General features: G+C 45.1%; 1 protein-coding gene across 1 annotated transcript in view; it reads left to right on the top strand.

Annotated features, from left to right (window-relative positions):
• Nucleotides 1-238: 238 nt before the first annotated feature.
• Nucleotides 239-27,910, top strand: part of LOC310779483 (NACHT, LRR and PYD domains-containing protein 3-like) — a gene marked incomplete at both ends in the record, with an annotated part of 33,284 nt that continues 5,612 nt past the window's right edge. The window contains 10 exons of the mRNA XM_083640015.1: nucleotides 239-455; nucleotides 13,560-13,647; nucleotides 14,243-14,353; nucleotides 15,911-15,989; nucleotides 16,475-16,700; nucleotides 20,108-22,061; nucleotides 22,169-22,312; nucleotides 22,404-22,577; nucleotides 26,644-26,690; nucleotides 27,197-27,698. Of these exons, the coding sequence (XP_083496141.1) occupies nucleotides 239-455; nucleotides 13,560-13,647; nucleotides 14,243-14,353; nucleotides 15,911-15,989; nucleotides 16,475-16,700; nucleotides 20,108-22,061; nucleotides 22,169-22,312; nucleotides 22,404-22,577; nucleotides 26,644-26,690; nucleotides 27,197-27,698 (3,542 nt within the window). The remainder of the gene's footprint in view (nucleotides 456-13,559; nucleotides 13,648-14,242; nucleotides 14,354-15,910; nucleotides 15,990-16,474; nucleotides 16,701-20,107; nucleotides 22,062-22,168; nucleotides 22,313-22,403; nucleotides 22,578-26,643; nucleotides 26,691-27,196; nucleotides 27,699-27,910) is intronic.

Genomic DNA, 27,910 nt, shown 5'->3' with positions numbered 1-27,910 from the left:
TGCTAAGAGCACCACGTGCGATGGTGCGCGGCGGAGAATGGCCGTCGGTGAACGGGAGGAAAGAGGAGCTGACGACGAGGATCAGCTCGGTGCTGGCGGGCATGGAAGCCCGTTTGTTGAAAGAAGTCAGACGGCTGGTGGAAGCGACTCCTGCCTGGGCAGTGGAGCTGTGGCGAATGCTGCAGGAGGTGATGCAACGTGTGGACGAGTTGAGCAAAGAAGTGGCGCAGCGTGGAGAATGGCCGGAGGAGCCGCAAAAGAGACTGTGTTGGACATGCGGGGAACCGGGCCATCTGGCGAGGTGGTGTCGCAGCGGTCCCGGGGGAAAGACCAGGTACGCAATGGTACTGGGAAAGGCCGGGAGCCTGCTGGTTATGTGGAGCGATGGGACACCTGGCCAGAGAGTGTTGAAAGGCTGTCGGGGACCGGGGGACAGCGCAGGGGCGTATCTACGGGTGGGCCTGGGTAGGCACAGGCCCACCCACTTCTTGCCCTGGCCCACCCAAAAAAAAAAAATTTTTTTTTTTTTTTTTAATTGGTTGTTTTCTAGAGGCAAACTTGCTGCTGCATTGCTAGCCAATGGTTTTGTTACTTTTGTAAAAACGCAGGGCACATCATCTCCAGAGTCTAATGCATGACAACTTCATGACATCTAGGAATTTTGTTCTCTCTGTGGATAAATAAACCAGAGGGCGTCTTGTTCAAACTTGAAGCAGCCTCAGTGTTGTTATTTTTTAAACTCACAGCAGTATATGGATCAGTGGTTCTAATTTCTGTATAAAGTAACAGTATACACACAAGTATAAGCATTCATGTATGCAACATTTGGCACCTATATGTAACCTTTTAAGGTTGAGATAATTGTATTATCATTATATGGTCCAAATATTTCAGTAAAGCACTTGAAACACTTGAAATATTCTTGCTTGGGTGGTATCATTCTACTTGAAATGATGGTCAAATGCATTATTTTTAGTAAAATAACACGTCAAATTTTTCGGGCGGCCGGCCTTATAGTCTAGCAGAAAGGGCCCTCAGATTTTGAGATACCCCTACCCGAGGTAGAACAAATGCCAACAATGTTTTTTCTTATCTTTAGGGTCTCCCATTAATGAAATTGATTCTTGGCTAATTTTATTTTTGGGGAAAAAATGTTTTTTTGGCTGTTCTTTAGAACTACCCCAATCCCTGAAAAAGAGCCAAATTAGGCCAGTCCGAATAGGGTAAAGGTGACAAAAAAGCTCATACCTTGAGAATGCTCACTCTTTTCCTCATCAGATTTGCTGAGGTATGAACCAGGTGGCTGCCCTACATCACCAAATAGTCAGAAAATTATTTACCTAAAAAGATCATGAATTATAGTCCTGTAAATATAGCTTTAGTTTAGGCGGAAATTGTACTTTGTGGTGATAGGAACAGGACTCCATCACTTTTCTCTCATTTATCAGAAAAACAGAAATCCCTGAAAAATATACCATTACTGAATTGTCTAGGGTGCTATTGAACACTAACCAGTAGTTGTATGGAGATACCTGGTACCGTTCTATTGCAAATGAGATTTCTTTAGACATAGCCCTGCCTTTTCTCTGAAACAGTCAAAATTCCGAATGGGGGGATAAGTGGTATACTTCTAATAATAATAATTTTATTTGGTGACACCTTTCAAAACACCCAAGGTCATTGTACAGTGCATAAGACACATACCATTCTAAAAGATCATACATAAAAACAACAGGCATGGCAAACACCAGCATCATTAAAATACGATGAGCGTACATATAAGAAAAGACAGGAGATAAACACGGCAGGCGAATAACAGATTAAGTGCTGTATATGATTAAAGTGAGTAGGCCAATTTGTACAGGTGGGTTTTGAGGTGGGATTTGAATGTGGTGATGAAGTCAGACTGTTGGATGTGTGGGGGCAAGGAGTTCCAGAGTCTGGGTGCAGAGCAGCTGAAGGCCCTAGCACCCATGGTACTGAGGCGAGAGGTGGGGACGGTCAGGAGGCCAGCTGAGGAAGAGCGTAGGGAGCGGGAAGGGGTGTATTCCTGGAGGTCAGAGAGATGGGTGGGTGCTAGGTTGTGTAGGGCTTTGTAAGTGAGCAGAAGGTTTTTAAAGTCAATCCGGTAGTGAATGGGAAGCCAGTGGAGTTGAATGAGAACAGGGTGGTCAGATGATTTAGTGCGGGTGATGATCCAGGCATTTGGAGTCTGTTGAGCAATTTGGTGGGTAGGCCAGAGAGAAGAGAGTTGCAGTAACCAATCTGGGATGTAAGAAATGTGTGTATGAGGACTTTGGTGCTGTATTGGGACAGGGATGGGCGGAGTCTGGAGATGTTGTGGATGTGGAAGAAAGCAGACCGGGTGATGTTTTTTATGTGGGGTGCAAAGGAAAGGGTGCTGTCCAGAATGACGCTGAGGCTGTTGACTTGGGTGGAGAAGGGAACAGGGAAGCTGTCAATGATGATGTTTGGGGTGGTGGTGTTATGAGCTTTTGAGAGGGTGTTTTTGGAGCCGATGAGCAAGGCCTCGGTTTTACTGGCGTTTAACTTCAGGAACTTCCTGCTCATCCAGCTCCTGCTGTCCTGGAGGCAAGCAGTGAGGGAGGTGGGAGGAAGAGCGGTGGTGGGTTTGGTGGAGATATAGACCTGGGTATCATCGGAGTAGCAGTGAAACCGGACACCATGGTGTCGGAGGATTTTACCCAGGGGGAGGAGGTAGGTGATGAATAGGAGTCGACCCAATACTGACCTCTGGGTCAAACGGCAGAACACCCGGACGTGTGGTTCCCTAGTTGGACAAACTGTTGTCTGTCGGTGAGGTAGGATGCAAACCAGGGAATTGCAACACCAGTGATTCCAATGTTCGCCAGGTGCTCCAGAAGTAGTGGGTGGGAGATGGTATCGAAAGCAGTGGAGAGGTCAAGGAGGATGAGGATGGTGAGGAGTCCAGAGTCAGCTGCACGGAGGAGGTCGTTAGTTATTTTTACCAGGGCTGTTTCAGTGCTGTGATTAGGGCAGAAACCATATTGAAATGGTTTGTGGAGGTTGTTTGAGTCGAGGTGGGACTGGAGTTGGGCGGCAACCACCCTCTCAAGAGTTTTGGAGATGAAGGGGAGGTTGGAGTTGGGACAGTAGTGGTTCAGGTCAGATGGGTACTGTGGCCCATAAGTTAAGAATGCCCACTCTGATGGTCATCATATTTGGAGAGGGAAATACCAGGTGGCTGAACTACATCACCAAATAGTCAGAATGTGGGTAACCCAATAAATAAAGTTTATCAAAATTACAAGCCTCTAAAACATAGAAATACAAGGTGTAAATATTGGAAGTTTGCTGGAAATTGGAACATTAATCCAAACTATAATAAATCAGTAGTATCTCCTGTCTTGACATGATGAAATAATACAAGTATAATAGTAATAATAATACATTTGTTTTATGGTAGCCCCAAATCTCAGTGCTTCATTTCATTTCATAAACAAAAACAGGAGAACAGACTAGAAAACAAAATAACCAAGGCAAAAATAAAACAGAACAGAGGAATAAAAAGTGACTGCTCGTTTGACCTGGTATATGGACACTTGTTTCACAGCCAAAGTCCAAATATCCAAATATGAAATACAGTATCAGCCCTTTGTTGAACGTATTATGACCCTACCAGATTCTTGTGCCAGTGTTTGGGAGTCTGGGGCACATTCACAAGCTTATACTCCATGGACTGCAATTGTTAGGCTTGCAAAAGACTGATGCAAACAAAACTGTGTAAATATTGTTCAGTCTGTAGGCAGCCGGTCTATCTGGAGACAATCATGTTTAATATATCCTTACTATCATTGTCCATTTGTCAAATTAAGCTATCACAATGTTAAATGTTTTCCTCTTCTGTGTATCATATTGTAACCTTTTTCCCAAGTATTTGGATCTTTCATTGTTGCTGCGCGTAATGTACATAAGATATGTTTCAGTGAGAGGTCAAGTATATACAGTAGATACTAGAATGTCAAATGTCAGGTTCCTCAGAGACGTTTGGGGACACATTTTGACATTCTACACACCAGGTACAGAACTCCGTACAGGGGAGGCCAACAGAGAGGCACTGGCACTTTCCACTCTCTCCACAGTTTGGATCTTTGCAATACAAGTAAGTAATGTCTCTCACTTCTGTAGGTGCTGGGGGTTTCTTAAATAGGACTGGTTTAATGGCTCCATCTCTGACAATCCATCCCTTGCCGATAGGACTCCATAAAAGGGGTTTGGGCATGTGACTGTGACACCATATTGCTGTCTGATACAGTACATTGCTCTTTGCACATGTTGTGCAAATTCATCCTCTGTTGGTGGCAGGTTTGCAGAGGCTGCATATGTTGTTGATGCAATTATGAACCTCAGTTCATCCAAGTTTGTGCACATCAGCCCATTTTCCTTTTTATTTTTTCCGTAAAGCAGAAGCGCAAATTCTCTTGCGACTGGCAAAGACTTCCAAGCTGGAAGAGTCCAAAATGGGCCAGATCTTTGAGCTCACTGAGATGGGTCTTGAGTTTGGTGAATGCTGTTGTCTTTCCTATTCTGTACAAACTACTTGTGTCACAGTCAGTGAGTGCATGACATGCTGGTAGACAGCAAGAGCAATGTATCAGACAGTGATATGGTGTCACAGTCACATGTCCAAACCCCTGATTGTCAGAGATGGAGCCATTTGACCAGCTCTATTTAGGAAACCCCCAGCACCTACATAAGTGAGAGACATTACTTACTTGTATTGTAAAGATGCAAACTGTGGAGAGAGTGGAAAGGGCCAGTGCCTCTCTGTTGCCCTTCCAACATCTTATATACGCGCAGCAACAATGCAAGATCCAAATACTTTGGAAAAAGGTTACAATATGATACACAAAAGAGGGAAGAATGTAACATTGTGATAGCTTAATCTGACAAATGGACAATGATAATAAGGATACAGTATATTAAACATGATCGTCTCCAGATACACAGGCTGCCTCCAGACTGAACAATATTTAGACAGTTTTGTTTGCATCACTCTTTTGCAATCCTTACAACTGCAGTCCATGGAGGATAAGGTTGTGAATGTGCCCCAGACTCCCAAACACTGGCACAATAATCTGGTTGGGTCATAATACGCAACAAAGGCCTGATACTTTGGCTGTGAAAAAAGTGTCCATATACCTGGACAAAAAAGCAGTCACTTTTTATTTCTCTGTTCTGTTTTAGTTTTGCCTTGGTTATTTTGTTTTCTAATCCGTTTTTCTAGTCTGTTTTTGTGATTGTGTATTATGATTACTATTATACTTGGATTAATGTTCCAGTTTCAATAAAACTTCCAATATTTACACCTTGTATTTCTATGTTTTATGGTAAATGGTAAATGGCCTGCATTTATATAGTGCTTTACAATCTGTAGGTACATTCACCCATTCATACACCGATGGCGGCAGGCTGCCACGCAGGGTGCTGGCACACCATCCGGAGCAATTGGGGTTCAGTATCTTGCCCAAGGACACTTCGACATGCAGACTGGAGGAGGTGGAAATCGAACCACCGACCTCTTTTATCCAAAGCGATTAGTGGACGACCTGATTGATTGATTGATTGATTTTTATTTATGGATATAGAGAAGACAATTTACAAAAGAAAATTCCAAAGGATAACATGTTAAAGTGAGAACACTTATTTCCAACATGGTCCCTGCTGTTGTAGGACAGAACGCACAACACATAACATGTAAAAAGTCAGTCATATCAATATACAATTTCTAATCAATATACCATTTCTTATCCGTAACCAGACACCTAAAATCATTAAAACAAATAACAAAACAAAAACATGAAAATCGGCAACAATTTCAGAGAACCAAATCCAAGAACAAAAACAACAATATCACAAATTAAAAACACTGTTTTGCTGGCGGCAAAACCTGTCCTCTAGCTAGCCACTTTACTCCAAAGATGATCCCGGACCTGCCTTCTAAAGACACCTCTCGACTCTGACAGCTTGATACCTAGGGGAAGGCTGTTCCACAGCAAGGACCCAGTATAAAAAAAGGAGCTTCGAGCTGCTACACTATTCACTCGTGGTACCTTGCATGAGCGCACACTAGCCCTGGTGTTGTGACCATGCTGGGTATGGACCATTGTTATCTGTGAGCCCAGATACATGGGGGCAGTACCATTGATGATGTTATACATATGGTTTAGCTTTAGCTGTTCAATCCTAAACTCAACAGGCAACATACCCACCTTTTTGAATTCGTTTCCACCTACATGTGTCCTAGGAGGAACATTCAGTGAATAACGAATTATATTATTTTGCATAACCTGCAACTTCTTCTGTAATTTCATGTTCAGACCACTGTACCAAGCTGAACAGGCAAAATCAAAGTGGCACTGTATCAGTGCTGTTACAAGGAGTTTTTTAATAGTAATATCAAACTGCCTTGTTCTGCGATACAGAAACTTGAGTTTACTGGCACTTTTTGATAATATTTTCTCAGCAGTAGCCTCTCCTGAGAGAGACTGATCCAGAGTGATCCCAAGGTACGTAACACAAGCCTGTGAGACGATTTCAGTACCTTCACATGTAACCTTTATCTTGCTTGACTTCTGCAGCCTACGCTTAGTGGCGAACAGAATTGACTCAGTTTTGCCTAAGTGCAGTGACAATTTGTTGTCAATGAGCCACTCCCTTACATTTTCTAACTCCCTACTAAGAGTGATCTCAATATCATGGATATCTTTCCCAGACACTAGTAGGGAAGAGTCATCAGCATACAAAATAAGTTTACATTTTACTGCCGCTGGCATGTCATTAACATAAATGAGAAATAAAATAGGCCCTAAAATTGAACCCTGCGGCACACCACAGGTGACACTCATGGGTTCAGACAGGGTCCCCTCAACATCACAGACCTGCTCTACCTCCAGAGCTACAGCCGCTCCAGGTGGTTTGTAATTTAGATCAACTTTATTTTATTGGTTTACCCACATTCTGACTATTTGGTGATGTAGTTCAGCCACCTGGTATTTCCCTCTCCAAATATGATGACCATCAGAGTGAGCATTCTTAACTTATAGGCTATTATGCCACTTCACTTATCCCCCATTCAGAATGACCTAATTTGACTGTTTCAGTGAAGAGGTAGTAGGTCTATGTCTAAAGAAATCTCATTTGCAATAGAACTGTACCAGATATCTCCATACAACTACTGGTCAGGGTTCAATAGCACCCTAGACAATTCAGTAATTGTATATTTTCCAGGGATTTCTGTTTTTCTGATAAATGAGAGAAAAGTGATGGAGTCCTATGTTCCTATCACCACAAAGTACAATTTCCGCCTAAACTAAAGCTATATTTACAGGGCTATAATTCATGATCTTTTTAGGTAAATCATTTTCTGACTATTTGGTGATGTAGGGCAGCCACCTGGTTCATACCTCAGCAAATCTGGTGAGGAAAAGAGTGAGCATTCTCAAGTTATGGGCTTTTTTGTCACCTTTACCCTATTCGGACTGGCCTAATTTGGCTCTTTTTCAGGGATTGGGGTAGTTCTAAAGAACAGCCAAAAAAACATTTTTTCCCCAAAAATAAAATTTGCCAAGAATCAATTTCATTAATGGGAGACCCTAAAGATAAGAAAAAACATTGTTGGCATTTGTTCTACCTCGGGTAGGGGTATCTCGAAAACTAAAGCCTTTTTAGAGGACTTGCTGCTAGACTATTAGGCCGGCCACCCGAGTGAGCCCGGCCTTCGGCCGGGCATCTGCACCCCTTCCTATCCAGGCCCACCCAATTTCATCCAGGCCCACCTATAATTCAATTTCTGCATACGCCCCTGGGACAGCGGGAGAAGAGAGACGTGCAGGCGGCGGGCAGGTGAGACTTTGTTGGACGTGCCGTTCGCCGGAGCACTTAGCCAGAGACTGCACTGAGAGTGTGGAGGCCAGAGGGGAGACACAGGCTGGGGAGAGTGTGAGCAGCCGGGGAGAAGAGAACGTTGTTACGGACAGGAGAACGGTGCTCCAGGGGAACAGCCAGAGGGAAGAGAGGGACATCATCTGCAGCGTTGTTGCAGTCGGGAGAGCGACGCTCGTGTCTCCGGGTGAGCGAGGGGGGTTACCGCCGGGGGAGCCGGCCCAGCCTAGCCGCTACACCCCCCCCCCACGGTTCCACGGCGGAGAGCCGAGGGGAAGATGGATGCCGGTGGTGTTCGCTCTGCTGCCCTCAACGCGCCGCCCCCCTGGGGGAGGGGGGCGGGAAAACGAGCGAGTGCAAGACCTGGATGACGACGTCATGGCCATCTGGAAGGTCGACGGGCGCGAGTGGAGACGCAGGCAGGCGGAGGACGCGGATATCGGCCCGGTGCTCGCGGGGGTAACGGCCAGACGCCGGCCCCCTGCGGAGGAGATGCACGCATGTTCCGGTGTCAGGAAAGGACTGTGGAACATGTTTTCGGACCTGTATCTGACTGACTATGGGGTTGTGGCGAGGTTAGACCACGAAAAGGGAGAGTTCCAGAGGGTGGTGCCCAGCTACCTGCAGGGACTGGCGCTACGATGGGCACACAGGGCCCCCAGATCCGGTTCCCCCGGATCCGGTCATTGCGGGCCTGAAGAGACACTCCGCCGTGTTTGTGCATTTGGCTACTGGGGCAAACAAAAGGAGGACGTGCAGAGATACTGCAGGGCGTGTGATGGCTGTGGGGCACAGAGGGGGGATGGAAACGGTGGTGGTAGAAATGAAGGGGAAAGAAAAAAGAAAATGATGTAAATGTTGGGAATGTTAATTGGAAATGTGGGGGTTATTGTTGAATGGGAAATGTGGGTTGAATTTGAATGGTGTGAAAAAGAAGAGAAATAATGAAAACTAGACATTTTGGAGTACCTAATGTAAACTAGACGTTATGGAGTGCCTAATGTGAACCAGACATTATGGAGTGCCTAATGTAATCTAGACATTATGGAGTGCCTAATGAAAAGCTAGACATTATGACGGGGGTGCTAAAAGAAAGAAACTAATGGGGAATAGAATGTCTGTGGGGGTTGACGGGAAAAATGTTATGGGTGTGTTTTGGTACAGGGGGATATGTGTGGGTTGTGGGTGTCGCGTGGGCGCGACTTCTTGTTGGGTGAGGGATATGTAGCGATCCGGGGTTTGGCGTGTAATGTGGTGTTTCCGTGTTTAGCTATAGGAACTGATATGTGTGGGTGTTCCTGGGGGGAAGGGAAGTCAGTCAAGCTATGAGAGAGAGTTGACTGGACGTGTGTGGAGCTAGCAGCAAGGCTACCGCCAGGAGCTACTGTGAAGCCAAAGAATAAAAGCCCTGTACCAACTTCAAGTCTCCTGGTTCTTTGGACGAATACCTGATTCGTTACAATACTGTAGCCATATATATTGAGTTATCTATGCACATGGGGAGTCTATGCATACAAATAAAATAAAACATTTGAAATGTAGGCTATTTGGCGAGCGACTTAGAGCTACTTGCATACTGTAACGAAGTGGGTTTCGTCCAAGGAACTGGAGACTTGAAGTTGGTACAGGCTTTTTATTCTTGTCTTCACAATACACGCTCCTAGCAGCTAGCTTCGCTGCTAGCTCTGCAACCACCCGGTCAGCTCCCTCGCATAGCCTGACTGGCCTCCGCCCCGGCCGCTGGTCACATATATCCCCTTCCCCCTAGGAACACACCCACACATATCAGTTCCTAGCCAAGCACGGAAACACCCCAATACACGTAATTACCCGATACGTTACACTTCCCCCACACAACTTTAATGTCGCTTCCACGCGACATGCACAACCCACACACATCCCCCTGTACCAAAACACACCCAACACAATATTTTTCCCATCACCACATCAAATTCTAATTCCCCAACAAACAGTCTTTCTTTTCAGCACCCCCGTCATAATGTCCAGTTTTCATTAGGTACTCCGTAATGTCTAGTTTTCCATTAGGTACCCCCATAATGTCTAGTTTCCCATTAGGCACTCCATAATGTCTAGTTTTTCATTATTTCCTTCTTTTTCACACATTCATTTAAACACAAGCCCCCACATTTTCCTTAGCTTTTCTTTTAAACCCCATTTCCATCCCCCCTTTTCTCAGCTTCACCAATTCCCCCTGAAGCACTCTTTTCGGTCCCCCCTTTTGTTTGTTCCAGTAGCCAAATGCTCGAACGAGCACCGGATCGACATCCTCGTCCTCCGGTCTCCACTCGCGCCCGTCGACTCTCCAGCTGACCCTGGCGTCGTCCTCCCGGCCTCGCACTCGCTCGTTTTTCCGTCCCCCTCCTCCAGGGTTGAGGACAGCAGAGCGAACACCACCGGCGTCGATCTTCCCCTCGGCTCTCCGCTCGTTTTTCCGTCCCCCTCCTCCAGGGTTGAGGACAGCAGAGCGAACACCACCGGCGTCGATCTTCCCCTCGGCTCTCCGCAGTGCAACGTTAGGGGGTGTATAGCGGTTAGGCTGGGCCGGTTCCCCCGGCGGTAACCCCTCTCGCTCACTCGGAGACACGAGCGTCGCTCTCCCGACTGTAACAACGCTGCAGACGATGTCCCTCTCTTCCCTCTGGCTGTTCACGCTCTTCCCAGCCTGCGTCTCACCTCCGGCCTCCACACTCTCAGTGCAGTCCCTGGCCAAGTGCTTCGGTGACTGGCAAGTCCAGCAGAGTCTAACCTGTCCACCGCCTGCACGTCTCTCTTCTCCCGCTGCCCCCCGATCTCCGACAGCCTCTGGACACTCTCTGGCTAGATGTCCGATCGCGCTACATGCCCAGCAGGCTCCCTGCTGTCCATGTCGTTGTCCCGCATACCCGGTCCGTCTCCCGGAACCGCATCGGCACCACCTCGCCACGTGGCCCGGCTCTCTGCAGGTCCAACACAGTCTCTTCCGTGGCTCCTCCAGCCGCTCTCCCTGCTGCATTATCTCCGCGCTCATCAAGTCCACCCGCTGCATGACTTCTCGCAGCGCCCGCATCACCTCTACTGCCCAGGCAGGAGTCTCTTCTACCAGCCGTCCGACCTCTCTCAACACACGGGCCTCCATGCCCGCCAGCATCGAGCTGATCCCCGCCGTCAGCTCTCCTTTCCTCCCGTTCACCGATGGCCATTCTCCGGAGATACTTGATTCTCCGCGCACCATCGCACGTGGTTGCAGCTAGCAGTTAGCAGTTAGCACCCCTGGTAGCTAACTTACTAGCGCTAGTTTCTAGAGCCAAAAAGCCGCACCACCCGTCTCTTTTGCCGTTCCTTCTCACCCTCTCCCCTCTCGGCCGAATCAGAGGCGTTACCGCTTTACTGTCTGGCACCAATGTAACGAAGTGGGTTTCGTCCAAGGAACTGGAGACTTGAAGTTGGTACAGGCTTTTTATTCTTGTCTTCACAATACACGCTCCTAGCAGCTAGCTTCGCTGCTAGCTCTGCAACCACCCGGTCAGCTCCCTCGCATAGCCTGACTGGCCTCCGCCCCGGCCGCTGGTCACATATATCCCCTTCCCCCTAGGAACACACCCACACATATCAGTTCCTAGCCAAGCACGGAAACACCCCAATACACGTAATTACCCCATACGTTACAATACCTTCAAAAAGCATTTAATCAATTGAATCCATCGACATATTCATAGGCTATCATATAGCTATCTATATATATATTGAATCATCTAAAATCCACCGCAGTAAAATTACACTCCCACTACCAGCATCATCACACGTGGTTACATCACACGTAGCATGAAATCAACCCCTCCTCTCTCCCTCTCCGCCCCTGTTACTCCGCCTCTCTCTCTCTCTCTCTCTCTCTCTCTCTCTCTCTCTCTCTCTCTCTCTCTCTCTCTCTCTCTCTCTCTCTCTCTCTCTCTCTCTCTCTCTCTTCCTTGTTGAGCTGCTACAGTGACTTTCGGCGTGACGCAGATAATTTAACGACAAAACAACAAGGTAGCCACATACTAGCGTACTTTGGGTGTTACGCCACAACAGTGCTAGCTCAGCTGTATTGTATTCCTTGGTATTCCTTGTTCCTTCTCTTGTGGTAGGTAGGTTTTTATGTTGTATTTCACCATGACGAATGGGCGTGCGTGTGAGAGTTAGTTCGACGTGCTCTCAGTGCGAGGTTAGGGTGGATTGTCGTAATAATTGGTGGATTGTGTGTGATGAAAAATATATCTGACGATTATTCTAAATACGTTCAGTCTATCGTTTGCTGTGATGGAAATCACCAGTGCGTCACCATGCCCCATCCCCCCCCCCCCCATCAAAAAAACAGTCCTCAGACAGGTTATATATATATATATATATATATATATATATATATAGCCTATAGCCTACTAACAGCTCTGAAAAAAATTAAGAGACCACTGCAAAATTATCAGTTTATCTGGTTTTACTATTTTTAGGTAGCGTATGTGTTAGAGTAAAATTAACAATTTTGTTTCGTAACTACTGCCAACATAACATGTTCATATTCAGTTTTAAACAACACAATACTAATGTTTTAACTTAGGAAGAGCTCACAAATCAATATTTGGTGGATAACCCTGATTTTTAATCACAGCAACTTTAACATTGCTGTTGGGTGACTTTACTTTTAAATGTTGCTATACACACACACACACACACACACACACACACACACACACATTCTCAACGGTGCAGTGGCGGTGAAGATTGTTTGTTGAACCTGCTTGAAATTATATTTTCAACTTGCAAATACAGTAGCTATGTAGACAGGATATCAAGTATTGAAAGTTGATAAATCAATTTAGGGAAGATTAAGGCCCTTACAAATGATTAAAAAGCGTTAATCGCCATTTGACGAGGTATAGAATTTTGTAGCTATCTCACACCTATAATCGCAGAGGAGTGCGGCGTGGCGACCCACAATTGCTCCACATTTGCGCCTGCGCATAGCGGCCGAGCTGCGGGCGCTATGTGCTACAATCCTTAACGTTACACTCCTCAAACGAATTTGAAGGCTGGACCCAAGCCAACCAGCGTACTGTACTATCTTCCGGACCAGGATCGAGACGTCACGGAACGTCGCGTGACTGTTGCGCTGTATCCTATCGCACTCCGCTTTATCGTTGCTTTTATCACTGAACTGTGTCCAAATGCTGCTGCGCGATTTCGCGTCTGATGTGTTGCTTTCTGAACATGTTGAACAAGGACACAAAGCTGCAGGTGTGAGGTTTGTACACACCTGTAGGCCTACATGTAGGCTATGTGACATGTTACTGACAGAATATTGAAGGGACGCAGGAACAGGGAGACAAGTCGCTTCTCTTTTCACCCAGCCAGTCGCTGGCATCATTTACTTACCCCTAACATAATACAGCATGTCAGTAGTAATGGCTCCTTGCGGTTGCTTTCAGATCGTGAGATAGACTAAAAGGGCGAGGCCAGAATGTGGCCTCTTGTCCCATCCCCTGACTGCAATAATCCTTTGCGGGTGTGTGACTCAGCCCAAACCTGTAGTTGTCGTTTTTGTCCACTAGATGTCACAACAAGTCCATCTATAACAGCTTGTTGGGTGTGTTTGTGTCAAGGTGATGGCTCCACTATGAGTCTGTCTGAGGAGAGAGAAGAGGGGCTCTCTCTGTCTGGGGAACATGACAGTCGGACCAAAGCCAAGAGGTAAGATGAGGATCTCTAACTGTCCCTCCCTGACTGTTGTCCATCTCAGAGCTCAACAGTGACACCATTATAGCTCATGCATGACATTACAGCTCAGCAGTGACATCATTACAGCTCAGCAGTGACATCATTACAGCTCAGCAGTGACATCATTACAGCACAGCAGTAGAGCTGCCACGATTAATCGATTAGTCGATCGACAGAAAATTAATCGACAACTATTTTGATCATCGATTAATCGTTTTGAGTACAATTTTAAGAGAAAAGGTCTAAATTCTCTGATTCCAGCTTCTTAAATGTGAATATTTTCTGGTTTCTTTACTCCTGTATGACAGTAAACTGATATTATCTTTGAGTTGTGGACAAAACAAGACATATGCGGGCGTCATCTTGGGCTTTGGGAAACACTGATCGTCATTTGCTACCATTTTCTGACATTTTACAGACCAAACAACTAATCGATTAATCGAGAAAATAATCGACAGATTAATCGATTATGAAAATAATCGTTAGTGGCAGCCCTACACAGCAGTGAGATCGTTAGCCCTTCATTATCCAGAGTCAAACAAAGCTCTGTCTCTGTTTTGTGTTGAAGGCCGGTCCAGCAGGAGAGAACAGACTCCCCTGAGCCCAGCTGTGCAAAGAGTGACCAGTCCATGCATCCCCCTCTTCTGTTCAAAGATGGACAGCACTCTATTGAGCAACGGTGAGGATTGAAAGCAGATGAGTTTGGTATTAGTTGATTTTACTGAACAGAGGAAAGAAGTCACGAGCCTCTCTTCATTGAGTGTCTTCTCTCAAAACATCACCTAAAATAATCAGAGCAGCATTTACAGTGTTTCTAGGAATCCATCACGACAGGACATACACTGTCCGTGTTCCGCATCTACTGACAACCGCGTCACTGTTCCGCTCTCTGGTGTTGCTCATCCAATTGAGTGCAGCCCAGAGAACACTGCATAAGTGACGGCATGGGTGTTGTGAATCTCCTCCTCGCACAACCTCTCTTCAAAACAAACTCAATTTTGTCACCTGGACATTTGGTGCACTTGCTCTTCACCTTATTCACCACGCCCACTTTTTCTCTCTTCCGCGTTACACGCAATTGTATTTGTTCTTCCGGTTAATTTCAAAACAAAACGTCACTATAATAATGAATGAAGTTTGGCAACATTCCGAATTAAGCTACACTGCGGCCAACTTCAGTGACATGTTCATAGCGTTACTGCTGCGAGGAGCCGATGGCTGTACCCGGTCGGCATTGAACGTTAGTTACAAAAGCACGTCGACAGTGTTTTCTCACTGCCAGTAGCCTACAGTAGGGTTTGACAGATAGCTAGTCCGACTGGTGTCAGCACAGCCAGCGCTCCCGGTCCTTGCTGCTCGTTAAAGATTTCCAAATAGGCTTATTCTGATAAACTGGTCACATATATGTAACGTTCTTACCCGAAAAATATTAAAACTTTAAAACTGTTTGGGGTTTTTTTTAGCTTGAAAACAGCTTTTTGGCAAGTCTAAAAATGACTACGGTAGACGTAATCTACTTCCGTGTCTAAAACCGGAAAGACGATTACGAAATGACGTCATGCAGAAGCGTCCTTGTATGGGCAAAGAATAAGGTGAATAGAGACACTGCATGAAATAGGCCACGCCCATCACGGGGGAAAGCGCTCCATTCACTGCCATACACCATTGTCATTTTCCTTGAATTAAACATAGCTAAAACCTGTTGTGTGGTCGGCTGCGCAGACAACAAATGTCAAAAATCGCCAATTAAAGTTTTTTTTTTAATCTCCCGAGCAAAACAAGGAAGCTATTGAGAATTGTCGAGAAAGAAAAATTTGGATCTAGCTGTCAAGCAAGTAAGTTGGAGTGTTCATCTTCTATATGATCTTTGTGTGCAACACGTGACATAGGAGAACGCCAGGATTGGGGGGGAGTTTTTGTTTCCCCCCGTTTTGGGCGTGGTTTCTGAATGATGACGCGCTCCGCAGTCTCTCTATGCACAGTGTGTGTGATCACAAAATTTGGGCTGCACGCGTACGACCCCATAAATCATGGACAGGGCAGACAACATTTAAATCACACAGACCAAAGCGAACCCTTGTGGACACGCAAACCCAGAAAGTATGGATTTCACTTTGTGTGTGTGTGTGTGTGTGGGTGTGTGTGTGTGTGTGTGTGTGTGTGTGTGTGTGTGTGTGTGTGTGTGTGTGTGTGTGTGACATTACTGTACCTAATTCATCATGTTGTTGTTTTTCAGAGTCTACCAGGAGAGGTCAGAGGCTCCCAGTGGTCAGTCTGTCCAGGAGCTTCAAACAGACCTAAACTCCATATTTATGGTGTGTAAATCTACAACACATTTTCCTTTATATATTACTTCAGCTACAAATGTAATACACAAAACACCCAATCTGGTCCTAACAGTTTTCAAGCTACACTGTTTAGATCTCAATGGTTTAGACCAGTGGGCTTTTAGTCTATGTCAGATGGATCTGATGTTTGTATTCAGGGATGCAACTAGTCACCTTTAGGTGACAGTCACCTTTTTGATCCCAAAATAGGGCACTTAACTGAATGATTTTGAGTGGTTTTGTATCTGCCCTGGTATCTGTCACCTTTTTCACTCTCCATGAGTTTGCATCCCTGTGTATTGTTGATCTATTATATTCATAACTCAAGACAATTCTGCTCAAGTCTGATACACACATCAAAACCCCCAGTCCACAGCGCCACACCATCCGTGGCACACGCCTACTGTACCTTTACAATGTGGTCATTTACCATTTTAGTAAGAACGTTTCATTCAAATATTATTCTGTTCCAGCTGCTTGAGGAGAACATCAACACTTTTGTGAAGAACGAGCTGAAGAGATTCCAGAGGGTTCTGCGTTCAGATTACCCACAATGCTTAGAGAGGCAGAGGGAGGATGACGAGGTGGACGGTGAGGAGGAAGACCAGAGGGGATGCAGTAGAGAGGCTTTTCTAAACGTCACACTGACCTTCTTGAGGAGAATGAAGCAGGAGGAGCTGGCTGAGGAGCTGCAGAGCAGTAAGAGGCGTTTTATTTGTATTTGTACATGTTTAACGTGATGGGAAATTGTGGGGAGATGTTTGCAACTCTGCTGTAATATAGACATTTCTCAAACTCAAACAAGATCTATTCAATTCCAGATTGGAAGGTAAAGCCCCAAACGCACTGGGAGCGTCGGATGCGTTTTGAAGTCCACCCATTGTTTTAAACGGCCCGCACCGAGAGCGTTCTGACGCGCTTCAAACTGCCTTGACGCCCGTACTCCGAACCTGTTTCGATTTTGGAGCATCAAATGAGGTTCCAGCAGCGACCAAATCGCTCTGAACTCCCCCCCTTCCCTCTCTGCCCACTTTCATCCCCATCTGTCTTGCTATGCTCCTCAAACATCACTCCCATATTTACAGCAAGCATGTAAATTCACTACACTATTATAGCAAGACTGTCTGATCAAAGTGAGAATAATGTTCTAAACGCATCGGCTAGCAAAATATAGCCTATCCCTGGATGTCATGATGAGATTAGATTGGTGAAAGTTGATTGCATAATTTTCTTCTGCAGTGCTGCCTTTTTTTCTCCCCCTCTGCACGGCAGACGGGTAGGATGATCCAACAGCCTCTGAATGACAGGGGCTCAAAACTACGGTATATCAACTTTTTTTTCATCGGTCATTGTGCCTGCCTACATATAAATTAGTGGCCTTTTCCCTAAAATACTGATGGTTCTGTCATTCTGTGGTGTATAAGGATTTTGCCATCACCAAGTTGAGCCATCGCAGAACAGTTGCTGCAACAACTGTTCTTTTCAAAATGCACACTACCAAGTGCCCGGCAGACCTGAAAGCGCTGCTAACCCCCGCTCATGTCCCAGGTCGAACCACCCGGAGGCTCCCACCAAACCATGCCCTGTCACTGGCCAGGGCAAACACCAAATGCCTGGACAGAAGCTTTCTCCACTCTGCCATAGCAACATGGAACAGCCTTCCCCCTGCGGTTGTTGGAGACAGTACATCAAGCAGTGTTCATGAACAAACACCTCCTCAGCACGAGACCCTAAAACTCAAGGACTTACATTCATCATACTTAATCAGTCTCACATATAGTTATGAGTAGCTGCAGATCAATGCTAGGCTCTCTGAATGTTGTTCATGAAGCCTGTATCTGTATTAGCATAAAAAAAAAAAAAAAAAAAAAAAAACATTTCAGATCTGATGCGCGATATATAGGGACAGAAACTGGACGCGCGTCAAATGACAATGTCAAGTTTCGCTCACAGTGCGTTTCGGGCTTAAATGTTAAAGAGCATGATGCAGGTTAGACACCACTTTGCATTAATATGTGGGATTTTATGTAACAATTAGGCTTCTCTTTTGTTTTTTGTTTTTTCCCCACACATAGCTGCATCTAGACTGGTTTTTGTGAGGCATCTGGCACGCGCACATAAAAACCCTAAAATCTAGCAATAACACCTGTGACAATTTTAATACACAATAATCAATCAATGTTGCCTCGGATCAAATTACCTCCATACGCCGACCGTCTGTCCCGGTCTGTCCGCCCGTCACGAGGCCGCTCACTACAGCACATCACCTCCACTCTGCAGCTAAAACTCCTTCCCTCTGTAGCTGAAACTGCTCTCCTCTTGAGCTTTGAGGTCCCAAAATGATCTTTGCAAATAGGCGTTATTTTGAAAAAGCGATTGTATATTGGGGGTCAACTAGTTTTTACTACTAGTTACGTTTGACTACTGAAACTATAAAGTGCCATATTAACCATAGATAGAGCCCAAACTAAACAGAAAGTAACCAGTTGCCTTTGGGGGGGAAATGAAGCGGAGTTTTCTTTTTCTCCCTTCAATGCCGAAATGCATTCTGGGCAGTGTCAAACTATCGTACCAGACAGAGGGTCAAATGCTATTGGTTTTGGTGGTAAATTAGCGTACAAATACGATAATTATCGTACATCTGGTATTTTGGAAAGTTTTCTGCTGTACACATTGACTGTATATTATTATTATTACAGTAAGTACAGTAGCCCAAGTGCCGTCACAGGTGTTATCTGCACAGATGGCATTTTTTTTACATATGCATTATAATTAGGGGTGTGCCGATTAATCGTTTTTTAGATGCATCGCGATGAGTCACGTGACGATTAAAATTGATTCACAATGTTCGATTATCGATTTGCAAAAAATTGAAAAAAAAAAAATGCATTTTTTTTGTTGCTTTATTTGCAAAAAATACGGTATTTCGCCCGGAAAGCAGTTCCTTAACTGTAAAACAAGACCAAAACCGAAGTACTGGAAACTGGAATCACTGAAGAAAGCATGCAGGGTGGCTGTAACATGTGATGCGTGGACTTCAGTCGCAACTGAAGATAATGGAGGTACATTTGTTTGTTTACTTTAATTAATGGATACTGACAAATATACCTTGCTTAAAAAAAATCCTGTTTGGTGAAAAAGATGCATCGAAAATCGTGATTAATCGTAATAATCGTAATAATCGTTTAATAATCGAATCGTAGCACCCTTAATCGTAATCGAATCGAATCGTGAGGTGCCTAAGGTGGCACACCCCTAATTATAATGCCACCTTTCTCCATATTTCTGCCCTGGGGGCATGTTTTAATTTTGTTTTTGTTTTGGGGGGGTATTTTCATAAGAAGAATCCTAACTGTAAATATATATATTTCTTTTTTTACCTGCACCACGCTCTTTAACAATCATCTGCTAGAAAGATTGATTTGATCATGTGGCCGTATAATGCTGAACACAGTACATGTGTGTGTGTGTGTGTGTGTGTGTGTGTGTGTGTGTATATATACTATCGTGCGCGCTACGCGCACTCGATTCCTAGGCTCGCCCGCTGCGCGGCCTTGCCCGCCCTGCAGCTCGACGAGCTGGCCCTGCAGCACGCATTTGCAGCTCGGCCGCTGCGTGGCCTAGCCCACAGCTTGGCTGCCTTGTGGCCTTGCCTGCCCTATTGGCGTGCGCACAATGTATCCCTCTCTCTCTCTCCCTCAGTCTCTCTCCTCTCTCTCCCTCTCCTCAGCCCTCTCCCTCAGTCTCTCTCTCTCCTTCAGTCTCTCTCGTGAGCCTCAGACTGATGACATCATCACTGATGATGACATCATCACCGATTACATCATCACTGATGATATAACTGATGACATCATCACTGATGTAATCAGTGTGTGTCTGTCTCTTGTGTGACTGTGTGTTTGTGTGGGCATGCATGTGTGTGCCTCTCTGTCTTGTGTGTGTGTGTGTGTGTGTGTGTGTGTGTGTCTCTTGTGTGAGACAGGACCTGTTTGTCCACGAGTGATGAGCAGAATAGATACCATGGGGTTGGGAAAAGCATGAAAGAAATGTTTACACTTCTCACGTTTAAAGCAACATCCACTGATTGATGTAATTTGTTCATTCAGAAACTCGTGCTGCAGTGTGCCAACGTGAACTCAAATCCAATCTGATGGAGAAGTTTCAGTGTATGTTTGAGGAGATTGCGAAAGCAGGAAACCCAACACTTCTGGATCAGATCTCCCCAGAGCTGTACATCACAGAGGGAGGCAGTGGAGAGGTCAATGACGAACATGAGGTCAGACAGATTGAAGCAGCATTGAAACCAGTGGCACCAGAAACAACAATCAAATGTGAAGACATCTTTAAACCCTTACCTGGAAGAGATGAACCAATCAGAACAGTGATGACAAAGGGAGTGGCTGGCATCGGGAAAACAGTCTTAACACAGAGGTTCACTCTGGACTGGGCTGAAGACAAAGCCAACCAGAATATACAGTTCACATTTCTGTTCACTTTCCGAGAGCTGAATCTGCTGAGAGGGGTAAAATACAGCTTGGTAGAACTTATCCATCACTTCTTTCCTGAGACCAAAGAAGTTGAAATCCACAAGTTTGACAAGTCCCAGGTTGTGTTAATCTTTGATGGTCTGGATGAGTGTCGACTTCCTCTAGACTTCCAGAACAACAAGATCCTAACCGATGTTACAGAGTCAACTTCAGTGGACGTGCTGCTGACGAACCTAATCAGGGGGAAACTGCTCCCCGCTGCTCACCTCTGGATAACCACACAAGCTGTAGCAGCTAATCAGATCCCTCCTGAGTGCATTGACATTGTGACAGAGGTGAGAGGCTTCACCGACCCACAGAAGGAGGAGTACTTCAGGAAGAGATTCAGAGATGACCATCAGGCCAGCAGAATCATCTCCCACATCAAGACTTCACGAACCCTCCACTTCATGTGCCACATCCCAGTCGTCTGCTGGATCACTGCTACAGTTCTGGACTATGTATTGAAAACCAGTAAGAGAGAAATCCTGCCGAAGTCCCTGACTGAGATGTACATCCACTTCCTGGTGGTTCAGTCCAACCAGGGGAATGTCAAGTATCATGGGAGAGCTGAGACAGATCCACACTGGAAGAGAGCAGAGAGCAGGAAGATTATACTCTCTCTGGGGAAACTGGCTTTTGAACAGCTGGAGAAAGGCAACCTGATCTTCTATGAAGCCGACCTGACAGAGTGTGGCATTGATATCAGAGCAGTCTCTGTGTACTCTGGAGTGTTCACACAGATATTTAAAGAGGACTGTGGGCTGTACCAGAACAAGATGTTCTGCTTTACCCATCTGAGCATTCAGGAGTTCCTGGCTGCTGTTCATGTCTTTCTGTCATTCATCAACACTGGTGTCAATAAACTGTCAGAAACTCAATCAACATCCTGGTGGTCGACACTATTAAGAGACAAATCTAAGCTAACACACCTCTACCAGAGTGCTGTAGACAAGGCCTTACAGAGTCCAAATGGGCACCTGGACTTGTTCCTTCGCTTCCTCCTGGGTCTTTCACTGCAGACCAATCAGACTCTCCTACAAGGCCTGCTGACAGAGACAGGAAGTAGCTCACAGACCAATCAGAAAACAGTCCAGTACGTCATCAAGAAGGAGATCAGGAAGAATCCATCTCCAGAGAGAAGCCCTAATCAGACTCTCCTACGAGGCCTGCTGACACAGAGAGGAAGTAAATCACGGACCAATCAGAAAACTGTCCACTACATCAAGAAGATGATCAGGGAGAATCCATCTCCAGAGAGAAGCTTCAATCTTTTCCAGTGTCTGAATGAGCTGAATGATGGTTCTCTAGTGAAGGAGATCCAACAGAACCTGAGATCAGAAAAAACCTGGTCCGGATCCAGACATTATTACCTGAGATCAGGATGTCTCTCCCCTGCTCAGTGGTCAGCTCTGGTCTTCAGTTTGCTGTCATCAGAAGAAGAGCTGGATGTGTTTGACCTGAAGGAATATTCTGCTTCAGAGGAGGCCCTTCTGAGGCTGCTGCCAGTGGTCAAAGTCTCCAAAAAAGCTCTGTATGTGCATGCATAACTGGATATATTCAATATATTAAATGTAATATTCATAGAGAAGGGGGAAAAACAAATTTGTTCAAACTTGTTCATCACTAATTATTTGTCAGGTTGAGTGGGTGTAATCTGTCGGAGAGAAGCTGTGAAGCTTTGGTCTCAGAGCTAGACCTGAGTAACAACAACCTTCATGATTCCGGAGTGAAGCTGCTCTCTGCTGGACTGGGGAGTCCACACTGTAGACTGGAAACTCTCAGGTACAGTAAGATCAGGTTGTGTTTTTGTAATGATATGGTGTCACTGTATGCTGTTTAGTCAAACAAGCGAGCCATTTCTATGTTTTGTCAGGTTGAATCAAAACAAGCTCACAGATAAATTCTGCCAGGAGTTGTCTTTAAGTCTCAGCTCCCAGTCCTCTTGTCTGAGAGAGCTGGACCTGAGTAACAACGACCTGCAGGATTCAGGAGGGAAGCTGCTCTCTGCTGCACTGGAGAGTCCACACTGTAGACTGGAAACTCTCAGGTCAGTATGCCACAACCTGTTCAAGAGATGGCCATTTACATCATTCTTTACATACCGGTTACTGTCAGCAGACAAACACCTGTGTAGGATTAGGATTTTCTCTGCAAATGTAATTTTAAAACCAGTTGTGATACCAACATTTAGCATTCCCTAGCCTCTGTGAATGAGGACATTGCATTCTTTCCTCTCCTCGCTGCCTCAGTTGTTGAAACCTAAAATGCCATAAATTACTTCTAATATGCTGTCACAAAGTGAGTGGATAACTCTCAAACTGGAGTAAATGAAACCACATGCTGATCAGCCAACTGCTTGCATTTGAGGCAGTTTTGATTAATTTGATGGCATTATCACTAATTTCACAGTAGGCTACAAATACAATCTAGGAGAAGGAGAGCCAGCACACAAAAATGTCCTTTCGTTGTCACCCACACTCTGGCAAGAAGTACAACATTAAAAGTAGAATTTCTTGTAGATCTAAATTCGTTGTGTACTTGTTAAAATGTCCTTGTTCAAATGTTTATGTGGGGAAAACTCGTAGAGAACTCAAAACCCGCATCTCCGAGCACAAAAGTAAAATTTGCAATAAGGATAAAAAATCTTCTGTAGCAAGACATTTCAACGCTATGGGACATGAGGTTTGCACCCTGAGGTTCCAGGGCATAGAAACTGTCAGTCCATTGAAAAGGGGTGGGGATAGAGATAGGGCCTTGCTACAAAGAGAGGCCTTTTGGATTCACACTCTTCAGACAGAGCATCCGAAAGGACTTAATGAGGAACTGTTATTGGGCTGCTTTCTTTGAATGTGCAATTTTGTAACATATTTGTATTGTCTATTTTTAATGTACTTAGTAATATGCATTCCAGCCCTAGCTTAATCTCTCCTGTCTGTTATCACAATACAGCGGGACCTCTTTCTAGGCCATTATAGTGGGAACGTGCAATTATTTAAGCATAATTCTTGTTTTAAAACATTTCTATTGTATTCTGTATTTTGTTTTGTATCTATCTGTAGTCCAGACCTGGCTTACTCCGCCTACCTGTCACTTTGAATACAGCAGGGCCTTTACCTAGGCCTGGTTCTGCTCTCCCACACAGTGGGACTGACCAGACTATTGTGATTTATATATGCATACATTGTTGTATGTAGACATTTTCTTTGATGATGGAACTTTTGTGTTGTGTATTGCTTGGTTCTTGAATTCTTTATATATTGTAACTGAATTTTGATATTTCGTTTATTGAAAGTACTTCCGTTCTCAGTGTATTTAAACGTCATCTCCGCCTGACACAGCAACACGCTGAAGAAGGCCATTAGGCTGAAACATCCGTGTGCTGTACCTGGTGTTAAGCTGGAATAAACTCAACGAAAGGACATTTTTGTGTGCTGGCTCTCCTTCTGAACCTGGGTTCAGCCTGGGAAGGCATGAAAACGATCACTGGGCTGACCAAGGGAGGCAGAAATAAGGTGACATTGGCTGACTACAATTCTGATCATCAGTTGGCTCAGAGTTTTAACGACTTTTATGTTAGATTTGATGTTCATGATTTTAGAGATAAACATTCTGAGATCAGAAACAATCTTCTCTTGCCAGCCCCGCCTCTCACTCCTTCTAAACCTTTCATTGATGAACAGAGTGTCATCAAGTGTTTTAAAAGGTGCAAACCTAGGAAAAGTCCTGGCCCAGACAACATCGGTGGTCGCCTTCTTAGGACTTGTGCGGAGCAATTAGGCCCCATTTTCAATTATATTTTTAATTTGTCTCTGATCCAGCAGAGGGTGCCGTCTCTCTGGAAGCAGTCCACCATTGTCCCTGTTGCCAAGAGCAATAATCCAAAGACGCTTAATGATTTCAGATGATTTAAGTCTGAGCTTGTGGCAAAAACCGAGAGCCTGCTGGACCCTTTTCAGTTCGCTTATAGGACTGGAAGGGGCGTCCAAGACGCTACTGCCACCCTACTCAATCTTCTTCACAAACATCTAGAAGGCAGTAAAAACCATGCCAGGCTGCTCTTCATTGATTTCTCATCAGCGTTTAATACCATCCAGCCCCATGTCCTGGTAGATAAACTACTCAGCACGTTTGGTTTGGATGCATGTTTAGTGGGCTGGATCCTTGACTTCCTTACTAACAGATCTCAAAGAGTAAGAGTTAATGGGATTTTATCTAGCATCTTGTCATCCTCTACCGGCTCGCCTCAGGGCTGTGTCTTATCCGCCTTTCTTTACATTCTTTACACCAACGACTGTCGTGGCCTGTATAACAACAGATTCATCATTAAGTATGCTGACGATTCTGTCATCGTCAGCCTGCTTAAGGATGATGAGGACGGCCACGGGCAGGTTATCGATGCTTTCCTGTCCTGGTGTAATGATGCTTTCTTGCAGATCAATGTCTCGAAAACAAAAGAAATATGCATTGATTACAGACGTTCCCCTCCTACACCTCAGAACAGTGTTTTCAATGGTCAGAACGTGGATCTTGTCACCAGTTATAAATATCTAGGCACGATAATTGACGACAAGCTCAAATTCGACCTGAACACTGACATGTTGTGTAAAAAAGGTCAGCAACGTCTACATTGCCTGAGGAAACTTGCAAAGTTCCAAATTGATAAGACTCTGATGAAACTGTTTTATAGTGCGTATATCGAGTCAGTCATTTCCTTTTCCATTGCCTGTTGGTATGGTAACCTGTGCATTAAGGATAAGAATTCCCTCGGAAAAATTGTGAAGGTGGCATCTAAAGTAGCCGGTATCCATCTGGACAGCCTCGACCATGTCTTTAACAGACAAGTACTTAAGAAGGCTTTGTCCATCCGTTCAGACGCAGCCCACCCTCTAAGCTCGGAGTACAGGCTCCTTCCTTCAGGTCGTCGACTGTGTGCCCCACGGGCCACAAAAAATAGGCACAAGTTCTCCTTTGTCCCTGTCTCCATTCGAGCATTGAACGCTGCTGAGGGAAGGCAGTGATGGTTTAGTGTTTTATTATCATTTTTTACCTTCAGCCTCCGCCGCTGTTTGTATTGTTTTATTGTTTCTATTGATTTTATGGTTTCTATTATTTTATTGTTTTTAACTATTGATTTATCTTTCCTTACTTTGTGCACTTTACTGGCCATTCGTGCACTTTATTCTACTACCTCACTTTACCGGTCGCTGCGTGTCTGCACTTTACTGATCGCTGTGCACTTTACGGATCGCTGTGCACTTTACTGATCGCTGTGCACTTTACCGATCGCTGTGCACTTTACCGATCGCTGTGCACTTTACGGATCGCTGTGCACTTTACGGATCGCTGTGCACTTACCGATCGCTGTGCACTTTATCGATCGCTGTGCACTTTACCGATTGCTGTGCACTTTAATGCTACCTTGCACATTATCGGTCATTGTGTGCCACAAACAAGGTCCTTGATGTTTATTTAGCCTTTTATTTATTTTTAACTATAGGCATGTAACATAACATGCTACTTGTGTTGTTTCTTGTCAACGTTCTTATTTGTATGTCTATATGCTGCAACTCAATTTGCCCTTTGGGACACTAATAAACTTGAACTTGAACTTGAACTTCTCCTACTAAGTATCTCCTGTGCCGTGCACCGAAACTTTAAAAACACCGGTGAGTGTGCTCGCTGCTGGCTTATGCCAGTTTGTTTGTACAAATACAATCTGACATGAGTTTGTGTGTGTGTGTGTGTGTGTGCAGGCTGTCAGGCTGTATGCTCACAGAGGAAGGTTGTGCTTCTCTGGCTTCAGCTCTGAGCTCCAACCCCTCCCATCTGAGAGAGTTGGACCTGAGCTACAATAATCCAGGAGCCTCAGGAGTGACGCTGCTCGCTGGACTGGAGGATCCACACTGGAGACTGGACTCTCTCAGGTCTGGAGAGGCAATGACTGCTAAAAAGCTGAGCGTCACACACATTTTCTCTGTCACACTGAGAAGCTGAGGAGTATTTATTAATGTCTAATGGTGTATATGAGTAATGTACGGAAAAATCCTTCATAGGGAAGGCTATGTTTCTATCATCAAATATAATATTCTTGTCTTCCTTTGTTTCCACCACAGTGTGGACCATCCTGAAGTCCAGTGGATGAATTCAGGTCTGAGGAAGTGTAAGTGTTTATTTAGTTTGCTTCAGGAAAACAAAGTAGCAAACATTCAACTGCTTACATGGAAAGTCCCCTACACAGCAGTTTGTGACATCTGTTCATTCAAGTCCAACTGTGAATGAATATGGACTGCATTTATATAGCGCTTTTATCCAAAGCGCTTTACAATGTGCCTACATTCACACACCAAGGGTGGCAAGTTGCCACGCAGGGTGCTGGCACAGCCATCGGGAGCAATTTGGGGTTCAGTGTCTTGCCCAAGGACACTTCGACATGCGAACTGGAGGAGCCGGGGATGGAACCACCGATCTTCTGATTGGTGGACGACCCGCTCTACCTCCTGAGCCACAGCCGCCCAATAATATAGTGGCTGATAATAATATAATAATAATAATAATAATGTGACATCATGAAACTGTTAAGAGATTATAGTGTTCATGATCTCAACACATAATAAATGCCTTGCTGACAATAAAAATATTTTATATATTGTGTCTTGTTCTCTCCAGATGCCTGTGAACTCACACTGGACCCAAACACAGCACACAGACAACTCTTCCTGTCTGAAGACAACAGAAAGGTGACACTAGTGGGAGATGAGCACCCATATCCCGATCACCCAGAGAGATTCAATGTCTGGCCTCCTCAGCTGCTGTGTAGAAATGGTCTGACTGGTCGCTGTTACTGGGAGGTCGAGATGACAGCAGTGTGTACTATAGGAGTGACTTACAGAGGAATCCGGAGGAGAGGAGAGGACTTAGCGATTGGAGAGAATGAGAAGTCCTGGAGTGTGTTGTGCTTTCTTGATCACTACACTGCTTTTCACAATAAGACATCAGTATCCACAACAATCTCCCCTGGCTTTCCCAGAGCCAGAGTAGCAGTGTATCTGGACTGGTCTGCTGGCTCTCTGTCCTTCTACACTGTTTCCTCTGACACACTGATCCACATCCACACCTTCTACTCCACATTCACTGAGCCACTCTATCCTGGGTTTGGGTTCTGGACTGGGTTTGGGCCTGGAGGATATATCTCCCTCTTTTCACATAGAGGGAGAGAGAAACACACTGATTACCAAAGCTGCTGAAATTACATTCACTCTGTACAGGATGGTACATGATCACACACACCCACACAGAGTGAGCTGTGTGTAATCATATGTACAATCAATACGCCAGATGTTTTATTTGGAAGATGAACTTAATTAGATGTTTAACCAGACA

This window comes from Poromitra crassiceps (genome assembly GCF_964638095.1).
Source record: "Poromitra crassiceps genome assembly, chromosome: 7".
In the NCBI taxonomy this organism is placed as follows: Eukaryota; Metazoa; Chordata; class Actinopteri; order Beryciformes; family Melamphaidae; genus Poromitra; species Poromitra crassiceps.
This window is presented reverse-complemented; position numbering and strand designations above follow the sequence as displayed.